The 11,982-nt window shown below is 46.3% G+C and overlaps 1 protein-coding gene across 6 annotated transcripts in view; it reads right to left on the bottom strand.

Moving 5' to 3' along the window:
• ACACA (acetyl-CoA carboxylase alpha) overlaps window positions 1-11,982 on the bottom strand; it is a 197,607-nt gene that overhangs the window by 58,188 nt on the left and 127,437 nt on the right. For all 6 annotated transcript variants that reach the window (XM_019511101.1, XM_019511095.1, XM_019511097.1 and 3 more), the window contains one exon: window positions 743-886. In XM_019511101.1, coding sequence (XP_019366646.1) covers window positions 743-886 — 144 coding nt within the window. The remainder of the gene's footprint in view (window positions 1-742; window positions 887-11,982) is intronic.

Raw genomic sequence — 11,982 nt, 5'->3', positions numbered from 1 at the left:
CACACTCTGCGATAAAGAAAGAAAAGACTGAAATCATCCTCTAGTCTTGGTGACTTTGCTTCAAAGGGCAGAAATGAAAAGGAACTGGCTGACACCATCCCCATTTCTGACACCCAGAAAGCTTCCCACTCCTCCTCCGTACAACCCCAATGACAGCAGCTGCCCATTGTCTTTGCAATAGTCTGAAAATGATCCCTAAGTGTTTGAAGGACATAAAGACTTCATTTGCCATATTTGCACTTTATTTGTTCTCGAACTTCAGACACTGCCAGCATCAGGCGGGGCTGCAATTTAATTTGAAAAAGGTGACAGTGCCCCCTGATTCGCTCCATGCACTCTTTCCTGAAGGAAGGTGACCTGTGCATTCCTCTTGCTGCCTGGCAACCTCCCCATATATTAACTACTACAAATGATGGCTGGGGAGGAGGTCCTTTTAGACTGAGTTCTGTAAAAGCCATCTTACTATGTCTGGGGGCTCCCCTGCTGCCCAGACTATTACTATGCCAGCAGGTGCATGTGAAGGTGTGGGGGGCCGAGTTCCTGGATAGCAATGCAGTTTCCTTTAACACTGAGTTGTTTTTTTTAATACTGTCATAGTGCTTAAGAGCTTCCATCACAGATCAGGATGCCTCAGCACCCTCAGCACTGGACAAAGCCAACCCCTGCCTCAAAAAGCTCATAATTTAACTACAAGACAAAAAATGCCAGGCAGGGGAGTGATGGCGACGACAGCAGGGCTTACCTTTGGCATGTAGGATAACCACAGCAGAATGGTGTAGACACCTTCAAAATCATCGCACACGGTGCTGTGTGTCACTCCATTGTTGTGCATGATCTGGATCCCACCCAGCTGGTTGTTTGAGGTGTACACCTCCCGTCCAAGCACCTGTCAAGAGAGGTTGGATCACGTGAAGCAACATATGAAAGGCTCTGTTGGGTCTGGGCTTGGGGAGATGGGCACATTCCAGTTCACCCTTCCAGTAAGTCGCTACCAATGCACCATGCAGCGATGAAGCCCAAAGCTCCTTGAGCAGCTTCAACGTCTGGATCCTCTCTACCCACCTCGCTGTACTGTAGCAACAGTCACGACCATGTCGTTTCACAGGGGAGGAAACTGAGGTCCGGGGAGATGCAGTCGCACGGCAGCAGAGTGGGGAACAGGACTGTCTCTCCAGGGCCTGGACCGTACATTCAGCTCACTTGACCAGTGCCACTGCTGTGAAGGAGCGGTGCGGCAAAGGGACTTACGCCTTGGAGGGGGGAAACCAAAGCCCTACACAAAAGCCAGAATAACTCGCATGGTCACAGACAAAGCCCCAGTGGCTCCTTAGAGAGGCCAGGAAGAATAAGCCTCTGAGTGCTGGACTTTCAATTCTCTTGCCTGGCTCCAAGTCTAATCTCAGCTCAGGCACCGCAGCTCTTTTCTCATTCTCCTGCTGTCTCTTTCCATTTGCCCTCTCACTGACTGATACACTGATCTCTCGGTCACTCGCTTTCTGCTCCACTGAGTCCATATTACTAATAACACCTCTGCCACGGCCAGTTTACCTCATGAAGGCAGGAGCACATCATTACAAAATAAACTCATAACTTTGACATTCTAGCAAATACATGCCGTTTGTTATTTTTATGGCTTGAGTCTTTCTAACAGACAGAGGGCATTACATACCTGCTTCGTTTGGATCTTAAAAAACCACATGCACCACCACTTGCCCTCCCCCACCGGAAAGCAACCCACTTCAGCTAGCTTTCGGGGCTAGGGGTTACTCAGAGATCGCCGCAGGCAGGTCACAGGCAGCGCCGTCTCCAAGGCAGGCAGGTTCAGCTCTGCCTTTGCCGTCATGAATGCCGAACACACGATGTTCTCAAATGAGCCCTTAGGGGATGTAACTCACCTTGCTGAGAGGGAGTTCAATGGAATTAGCAAGGGGGTTAAGTATTTCAAAGTTCACTTGAAAATAAAATTTAAAAAAAAAAAGCCTGATGTGAGAATTGTTCCATTATCTGGGAGCTGGGGTTTTCCTGTGTGTGACTCGAGCCAGCATTAAATACTCTCAAGCCAGCACAAAGGAGTGCAATGATGCACTCGCAGGACTCAGCCTTGGTGCCAGGACTGAGAAGGGACCAGGCAACACGTGCATCTGCCAAAGATTTTGCTGGTTGTGAAATATGGTTGGATGCATCAGATCTCATTTCTTGAAGGGGTCAGTGAACCAGGCTGGGGTCAGGCACAGCCTTGCACCCATGGCCAGATGCAAGCTCTCCTTTTGGAGAGTCAGGGAGCTGACATCACAGGCCAGGAGCTGACATCACAGGCATGCAGGGATTGGCTAAAGGATCACCTGACAGCTAGTAAACAGCGGGCAAGGGCTTGGAGCAGCTGATGTGTGGCAGCTGATGCAGGTCTGCAATTACCCTGGGGTACATAAAATGCAAACTGGGACAAGTTAGCCCTAAATGAGCCAGGATCTATCCCCTCCCTGCAGTTAACTCACTTAACTGTGATAGTCTGTCCATACCCTTGAGAGAGGTATGACTGCAATATTGCACACAGGGAAACTGAGGCAGGAGGCTTGGATGCCTTGCCCAATATTTTAGGAGGCAGCGAAAAGCCAGGATTTGGAATCAGGAGTTCCTGTCTTTTTTTCAACTTCCAAACCCTTTTATTCCCAACCAAGAAAAATCTTATGCCGTGAGCAGCCCTAATTGCCACAAGCTGAAAAGCCAGCAGTGAAGATTTAGGTTGAGGGACAGTAAGAAACTGGCGTCCAGATGCAAGACACAAGCCCAGCTCCCTCTTTCCACTGAGGAAAAAAAAAATAAAGAGGATTTAAACTTCCCATCTGCAACCTAATGCAAGTATACACATGCAAAATGGGCCAGTGTTGCTGCTTATCTAGAGACACTGAGGACAGCTCAGGTTTACTGCTGCTGACAGGCAATGAAAACAGCCTAATATACCGCCTGCTCTCACTCTGGAATCCCTTTTTGGAGATCAAGATAAACATGCAGTTCCTTTTCCCCGAGTGCTCCAGACATTTGAGTGAAGTGGCACATCTTGGTGAGGCTCTGTGCAAGTAAAATCCCTGTGTAACACCAGGTGTGTGGGGCGCTTATATGTCAGGAGAGGCATCACAAGTCCAAAAAAACTGTTTAACGCTGCACCGATGAATGCTAGCTCACAACGTGTGTGACCTATTGCCTGTGTGCAATGGGAGGGTTAGGCCAAAGTAGGTGCAATCCTTAAAGCATGATTTAAATCACAGCAAGCATCCTTGGGACTCCAAGGACTACATGCTCAAGGGGTTTAAGGGCCAAACTCCATGCTGCCAGCTGGAATGAGATCAGCTGGATTCCCCTCTCCATCCCATAAACCCCCACCTTTTGCATGTGCATCCCCCCAGTTTTGTTGGGAACTGGCCAGAGATCCTGCCAACTCATCATACACAGGTGGCTGCAGACTGGATTTCAGCAAGGGTGCCAGAAGTTAAAAGGCACCGAGGGGCTAGCCAGCTTACAGACAGTGATCATTTGGCTTGAGAAAAAATGAATGCAATAGCTCATCCATTCAGCCCTGCTAACCACCTCATCTCTGACCTGTGAGGACTACATTTTTAAAGGCTGACAAGTAATTCAATCTCCAATTAACAATTTTAAATGGTGCAATGCATATTGCTGTATAAATGTGTCTGCAAGAAAATATCCAAGGCTGAAAGAGAATGAGATAGCGGGAAAATCATAGGAGTCGATGCTTATGCAATCAGGGTGTTCTTCAGTGGGACACACAGGCAGCAAAGACACGTGTGTGTTTGGAAAATGCCGACCAACAGGCAAGTTTGACTGACAGGTTTACAAAAGCCCCCAGTGAGACAGACTGGTTAGAAGTCAACTTTGGATCCCAAACTATTACACACCCACTCTAAGCAGTGAACACCCAACAGCCAGGCAGGTGTGTTCAGTAGCAGATCCTACAGTCGGTGGTAAAAAATACCTCCAGCCTGAAATTCAGAGGCAAGGGAGATTCAGCCAGCCTCAGGGAAGGGGAAAGCAGGAGTTTTATGGACAAAATGTGTATAAACACGGCACTGCATGGATCAGCCTCAAAAATGTGGTGTTTTACGTATCACAGCTTTTGTGCACATGTAGTATCAGGTAACATTTACCTCATTGGTAACTACCAGGCAGCTCTTTCCTACTTCGACTGCATTGGCAAAATGGCCCATCACATCTCTGCTGATACTGGGCAAGGATTTGGACAGGCATAAAGCAGAGTTGAGACTTTAACTGCCCTTTGCTCCCATGAAAATCCCCTTCAATACATTTGCAAGTGTGTCATGCTCCCCATGCACATGAATAATTTTGTCAGCCCTCTAAATCTTCAAGATCTGTAGCCTTCCCTCCAGCTTATTTCCAACAATGGAGAAGCTGGTTAACTCGGGCAGTCTGCTAGAAAAGCAGGTTTCTTTGCAAACTTAGGTGGCCTGTATGTGCCGCTGAGATGAAAGATCAGAAAAACCAAAAGCAGGGGGCTAGAACGGAAACTTCAAATACTGTGCCTGGACTTGCTATTATGTTCCCAGCAGACGATGTTCATCTTCACTCATGTAAGATCTGAACACGGCGTTTGTCCAAATAATGTTCACGGCAGTAAAGCATGGCTTACGCTGAGTGCCAGAAATGAGAGAAGGAGAAAGAAAAAGAACCAAACCATGGCCATTATAAATAGCCGGTTGCTTTAATAAACTGCAAGAAATCATCAAAATAATGGTCTCATCAAAAATCGCATTGTAGAGACTTAAAGCCCAAGTGCTTTTTTCTGCAGTTGACTCTCAACAAATCGTACAGCTTTCGTTGAAATCATTTTGCACTTCTAGCAGGCACATTAAGCCATTAGAGGATGGAACAGCGACGACTCACGACACGAGAACAGAGCTGGGTTCGGATGCCAATGAACGTTGGAATGACAAAGAGCCAAGAGCCATGCCTCTAAACAGACCCGTTTCTTGGGTCTGGCAAGAACCCAGACACCCCTTCTCTGTCTGGAAACAGATTGCAGTTCTTGCATTTCTAATCTATGAATGTGTGCAGTTCCTGCACTTTTAATTTACGAGCGTTCGGTGGGGGACCTTTCTGACTTGGGAACATATTGGCTCGGTCTAATGCTTGGAGATTATTAAAGTCAGAGCTATACTCCACTATCAAGTCTACAGATCTTTTATTTAGAAGATATGGTGCTCTAAATGCACAAAGAGCTCCCTGTCACCTTCACATTAAAGCCCCTAGTGCCTGGTAAATGGAATTATATAGCTGTCATCTCCTTTCCCCAAAGTTTTAAGAGTACAATGGGCTCATTTTTTCACACTCCATCCCAGCTTCAGAACTAAGAGACCTACTTTGTATTGATTTAAAGTCTCTGAAATAAATAAACCTGCTTCACCAATGTGATTCACAAGAAATTCATGATACACTATTGCATGATATATTTCAAGCTCTGGCTCCAGCTCTTTTTCCTCTAGTGAGTGATGGGGGAGGTGGGAGCTGGGGCGGGGAGCCGCAAAGCTGACAGCCTGATGGTTATTGGAGATGGCTACTGACTGCAAATCCAGAAGCAATCGTTGCCAGCGGAGTCTTTTTGGAGGGGGAGTTGGGTTGGGAGCAAATATACTTGGCTCTCGAGGGACACTAGGGAAGAGGTGGCCACAACCTTTTTTTACAACACCTTTCTCTTGAGGATCTCAGAGCACTTCTCCAGTACATATGAACCAAGACGTGGATGTCCTATTACATAGGGAAGGATCACTCCCCTTACTGCACAAACAGCAAAGCCACATGGATGTGGGAGGGGATCATCTTCCAGAACCGCAAGGTTTGGGGGGGGGCGGGAATGCCAGTCCTCAATCAGGACAAAAAAAATTCATTATTTTGAACATTTTGGTAAAGTGCAAATTAAACATTAAATCTGGCCGAGATGTTTTGTTTTGGTAACTTCAAAACAGTTTGAAATATTTCTTTACTTACAATAAATTACACTCTGAAAGGAAACACCTTTTGAACCAGAAAAGGGATTTTTTTTTCCTTTGCAATTTCAAAATTGTTCTGAGATGGGGAATTGCTGTAACTGGCTCCTTCCCCCAAACATTTTGTTTCAATGACCTCATACTTTCCAGTGAAAAATGTTGTCAAAAAACTACCGGCCAAATCTAATTCCAAGAGGTAGGGGGGCGAGGTGTTCTGCCCAAGGTCCCACGACAAGACAATGATAAATGAAAAATACTAAATACGCTCTACAGTCTTCAAGGGCCTGTTGTTTTGGAAGGCCTCCACACTCAAAACTCTCACTGGTCTCTAATGGAGTTTCAGATCCCAGAGGCGAGCCCCATAAACCATATTAAGGGCTTGTCTTCACTACCCAGTTCGCTCGGGGTGGACAGACAAATATATACTGGGTTGCAGTTGGAAATGGAGAGCTATGCTGGGGTATAAGTATCTCAGCAAAACAGTGGGAAGTGAGCCATATGCTCTTTGCATTTAGCAGAACAAGAGAACAGATGAAACCTAAACTGGTATAATTTACACCAGTGGGGTTTCACCCACCTCTGATTTTTTCTGGGGTAATATTCCACTGGATCGGGCAACATTACCCCTGTTTGGTTATCTGAATCATTACCCACCAAAATGCAGCCACTACTGGGTGAAACATAGAAACATTTTAACAATGCACCATAATTCCACCAGAAGCTACAGAAGAAAATTTAGGTAGGCTGAAAGTGGGCCAACCCATAAGAGTCAACACCTCTTTTCACAGCAATAAATAGCCACGGATACCCAATGCAAGTATCTATCCACACAGGGTTATATTGCTAGAGCTCGGTATCTAAAAAAAAAAGTGATGGATACTTGTGTGAGGGGGAGAAAAAAGTCAAACAAAAATCTATTAGACTTTCTTCCCTCAGCAAACATAAAGGGACTGATAATAGGATGTCTGGAATGTAAATCGTCTCTAATGGGAACAATATACAAATATAACCACTTAAAACAAGGCAATTAAAAATAAAATGTATTAATGGAGATTGGTGTTTGTTTATTTTATTTTTTTAAAGCAATGGCATTTGCCTGAAGTCCAAGGCATCCATCCTGCTGATGTGAATTCTTCTGCACTGAGGAAAAACCAAGAGAGCCAACTGCAGCATGTACTCGGCTTGCCAGAAAAAAAAAGTGCATCTACTGGCCCGTCCCTCAAGGGCACAGCTCTAAGAGAATGAGACATACTCTCTCCCTGTGCTGCGCAATTGCTGTTGGCACCCTTACCCGAGCTGTCGTCTGCCTTTGGCTCCTAACCCACTTGGCTGGGGTGCGGAGCAACGACTGGCAAAGGCAGGGGAGTCAGAGCTTCAGAAGATCCTGTACCTGTTCCAAGACGGCTGATTGAACCGGCTTCCCCGGACCCCTGAGCAAATCACTGTGGCTCCCACACAGCATCCTCTGATGTAACCACCCAAGACACGGAGACCGCAGCCCCTCTTCCTTCCCTCCCCCCACCACCATGCAGATCCAAGAACAGGGTAACCTTGGTAAGATGCACAAGAGGAACCGACGAATGTTTAATGCTGCCGGAGTGTCGATTTCCGTTTGACATTTCTTAGGCCCTCATTGATTAGCATTCTCCAACACGCTGCACCCACACGTACCTTCCTAATAGCCTTGCTGCGCCACTACAGAAAGATTCATATCATGCATTAATAATTATAATGCTTCTTTGAATGACAGGGATGGCACTTGCTGTCCTAACTCACATGATTGCTCTCACATGATTGCTTTGATCTAATCCCAAATCTGGAGTCATCTTGAGCAGATACCAAGCCTTCGCTGGCAAGAGCAGAGGGAAGAGCTCTTCACATTTTCTGCATTTTACCCGAGGAAAGGGGAATAAAAGAAGCGTACACTCCACAAGGATTTTACTTTATTTTTCACATTGTGAAGTTGGGGGGTAAACGGGGGTGCCCACGAAACCGACAGATGAAATGTGATAAACTCTGTGCGCTGCCCTCCCTGCCCTGCTCCACAGCTCTGCCAATGAACCTCATGCTGCGATCCCCATGTGGGTGCCCAAGCGGGTACCATGCAGGTGCCTCCCATGAAATCCAGGCAGTCTACCTCTATTCTGCCCTCCAACCTGTCTGCCCAGTCTCAGGACCCCACTCAGCAGAGACTAGAAATCACATCACACTGCGTCTGCTGAGATGACCAGCTACGGCATATGCCAACGCTGCAGTCGCAGAAGAGCTGAACTGCCGTGCCGAGATCCATGAGCTAGCTGGAAGCAACACATCCAGCCATGGCAGAACTGATCTGTGGGGGGCTAATTTACTTGTGACTGGCCTGTGCTACTGTGTTCTGGCCGCTCCTAGCACTTGAGCTAGCTAATGTAAAGCTTGTGTGGGTACCCGCATACCGCACTACAGGCCTTTTTGTGAGTGTTGCCTTGAGTTCTTTCAAACGTTTTGCTCAGACCAACACAAATTACATCTCAAAGACCTCCGTGAAAACAGCAAGGCTGCTCTGATTTCCACCCAAGAAAGGCAGGACAATATAATCTTAAAATGCAGGGATATTCCCTCATGGCTCTGTGTAAAGGGGTTGTTAAGGATTTTTTTTTCTTTAATGCAGATTGTCAAACTGATCCTCACAGCAATTATGGCTTGTTGTATCAACAAGTCCTCAGGGACTCATTCATAGGCACATGATTGACATGTATACTACCCTATTATGACACAATATGGTACCTATCATGTTAATGACTTGACGCACAAACACTGTCTGCATTAATGAAAGCTGCATCCGGGAAAGGTCACTGGACATGTGCTGGCATTCGTTTGTTTTAAGTCCATTTCCAAGAGACCCATGCGTTGCAGACTGCAAATGCAAACAGAAAACTTTCCATTGATCTTTTTCTGTTGGTCTCTCACATACACAAAAGCAACTTTTTTACTTGTGTTGATCCACCCAAAACAAAACCACACACAGAGAAACTCCCTTTCTAATCTGTTAAAGTAACTGTGGGACATTGCCAACTTTAAAATGCAGCATGCAGAGATCGTTAAAAATAAGGTTGTGCCCAGATCCAACCCTTATAGTCCGCCTCAGAATGTGTTTTCCCAGCCAAGGACCAAGCCTCGTGTAAAACATTCATGTAAACATACAAAATATTGCCTGGATTGGAGATGCAACAGAGCTGGCAGGGAGTCCTCTCCTGCAGCTCTAAAATGATTCTTCTAATCCGCCACAGGGATAGACTTGAGCTGCTAGCTCCTAGTCTTCCCAGGGATAAACTTGAGCTGCTAAAAGAATATCCATACATTTTTAGCCACATCAGACCCATGCTACAGACAAAAGCCGGCCTCTCCATCAGAGGGCACTGTCGCCCAAACACATGCTCCTGATAATCCTGATCTAGCCAAATGATACCAAAGCTGCCAACAGCTGTACCAATTTCTTGTTCTATGCAGAAAGAGCTCTTGACATGTAGTTGATGCCAGCTATCTGTAGGTATCCCATGCCACTAAAAAATAAAGCAGCTAAGTATGTGCTGCTCCCGGTAACATTAGGGAGATTTATGTGTGTGTGTCCAGAAATGAACGGCTATTTTATGAAGCTAGTATCCAACACAGGAATGGATATTTGAATCCCAGCCTTGCTAGAAGCTAACTGTGGTTGAGTTTTTTTTTCCCCCTATATCTATATCATAATTTAAGAACTAACCTAAACTTTATTGAAAGCACATAAATTAAGTGACAGAAGAAGAGGCCATTCTTTCTATCTCTCTCATCTCTGGGATGTGATCGGAATTTACTTCAGGTTCAACAATTTATATTTATTTCTATTTTGATGCGAATCCAGGGAATAGCTTATGACCAGCCCAGCACAGGCAAATGCTGGCAAGGAGTGCTTACGCTGCTATGCCCACCCCACGCAGAGACCAGCAATTCTCCCATCATCCTGTTATTTCCATTCTAGGGCTTTGAAGCGGGAGCTCACACTAGGACTAAAAGAGACTGAGCTTTTGTCGTGCACGCACGCAGTCCATTTTGGCACGTATGAAGAGTTGTGGGAGAGAAAGCACCTTGTTTCCAAGGCTTGATACTTCTCCCACATAAAACAAAGTGGCCATCTGGCCTCAGAATGTAAGAGGATGGTTTTTCCATAGAAAACAGTTCTGCGGTTTCTTGTTGGATGAGGGAGTGAGGGAGTCAGGGACCCTACGATCCGCTAGGTCTGGTACAAAGCACGCAACACAAAACAGCAGGGAGACTTAAAAAATGAAGGACAGACCTTTGGGAGCAGGGATGTGTTTTCATCCATTTCTGTCCTAGAACTTCAAGATATTTATTTTTAAGGGAACATACATTGTCATCCCACCTTTCTGGCCTGGGATGCTCCAAAGGTGGAAAGGCAGCAACTTAGGAAGTCTGGACCAAAAAGAGTAGGCAGCTACAGGACGGTGCCTCATTTTATGGGAGCACAAAGCACCCTACATTTTATCAGTGACTGACTACACCAAGATGCGTGTCACCTCTTTACCAGGGTGACACCGGTAAGGTGTCACCAGTAAAGATGGGGGTCACCTCTCTACCAAGGGTGTCACCAGTAACGATGAGTATCACCTCTCTACCAAGGGTGTCACCGGTAAGGATGGGTGTCACCTCTCTACCAGGGCCACCTGCCCACTAAGCTGCCAGCCCCACAACGATTGAGAGAGGACTGAGTTGGGGACAGCATTAGCTTCCAGAAGACCATCTGCCCTGAGACCATAATGATACACCCCGATCTCCCAAGGGTCTCACAGACAGCAGCAGCAGGGCCAGATCCACAGGTGAGGCAAGCTGTGCAGCTGCTATCACAACCAAAGCGCACAGACATGATGGCCTCTACAGTGCTACAGTCCTGCGCGTTGTTCAGGCCTATCCTTCGGCAAAAGCTTAGGGAGGCTCAAAACCAGATTACAGCAAAAACCTACTGCTCCATTCTTTTTTTATTCTCATCTAATGACAGGGATGCAAACCCCTCCTGCTGCAGGGTGGAAGACAGCCTCTGAGAGGAGTCAGTCAAAACCTGCCTGTGCAAGCAGGTTCTTCCATTATAATCCACCATGGGATTTCTTGCACTTCTCTAGACATGCGTAGCACTGGGTCTAGTTAAAAACAGGATTCTGGTACAGGTGCCCGACAGCTGCTGGTGCTCCCACTTTGGAGATGGAACAAGGCAACACACCCATACGTGCTCCTGCCTTCCATTCCCTGCTCCATTCTCCCTTTAATGCTAACATCCCTCGCCCCACAGCATCTGCATGCTAAAATGAACATTTTTAGAAGGGACTGGCTGGTTTGGAAGCCTCAACTTGAGCTCCTATAAAGGGAGGCTGCTTTTCAGCATTCCCCTCGCTGCAAGAACTGGGCTCTTCCTCTGGTCTCTCCAGGACAAACAGAGACTGCTTGAATCACTACCCACTTCTGAAAGTCTTGGCACCATTCTGATGACCTAGTCTGGTCTCTGCTTCCACAACACCGTGAAATATATGCCTGCATATAAGGCCTAGCTGATAAAAACTGTTTGCTTATGTGAACAACATGGTCTTAAAGCTATAATTTCCTTTAGAAAGGCACCAAAAATGCAAGCTAATTAAAAGCAAGTCAACTAAGGACCAGCAACCATGATGTGCGCCCCAAAATGGTGCACAGCTCTCAAGACTTGAACCGTGTGCTCAATACATCAAACCGGGAGTGTAAGGCTCTTCAGGCCTACTTCTATTAAAAAGGGAACCCAAGGAAATGTTCATGTTACTGCATTCCTCCGCTATGATAGGCAGCATGCCATCTATCTCATCTGAAATCGCGCCACGTTAAGCCAGTGATGGGGAAAGGGAGTTGTGGGGGGAGGGGTTGGTGGGGAGGAAGAGAAAGTTAAAAAAAAAAAAAAAAAAAAAAA

The sequence above is a fragment of the Gavialis gangeticus genome, unplaced genomic scaffold (assembly GCF_001723915.1).
Source record: "Gavialis gangeticus isolate Ggan-Ray unplaced genomic scaffold, GavGan_comp1, whole genome shotgun sequence".
NCBI lineage: Eukaryota > Metazoa > Chordata > Crocodylia > Gavialidae > Gavialis > Gavialis gangeticus.
The sequence above is the reverse complement of the archived record's forward strand: the minus strand, read 5'-3'. Positions and strand labels throughout refer to the sequence as shown.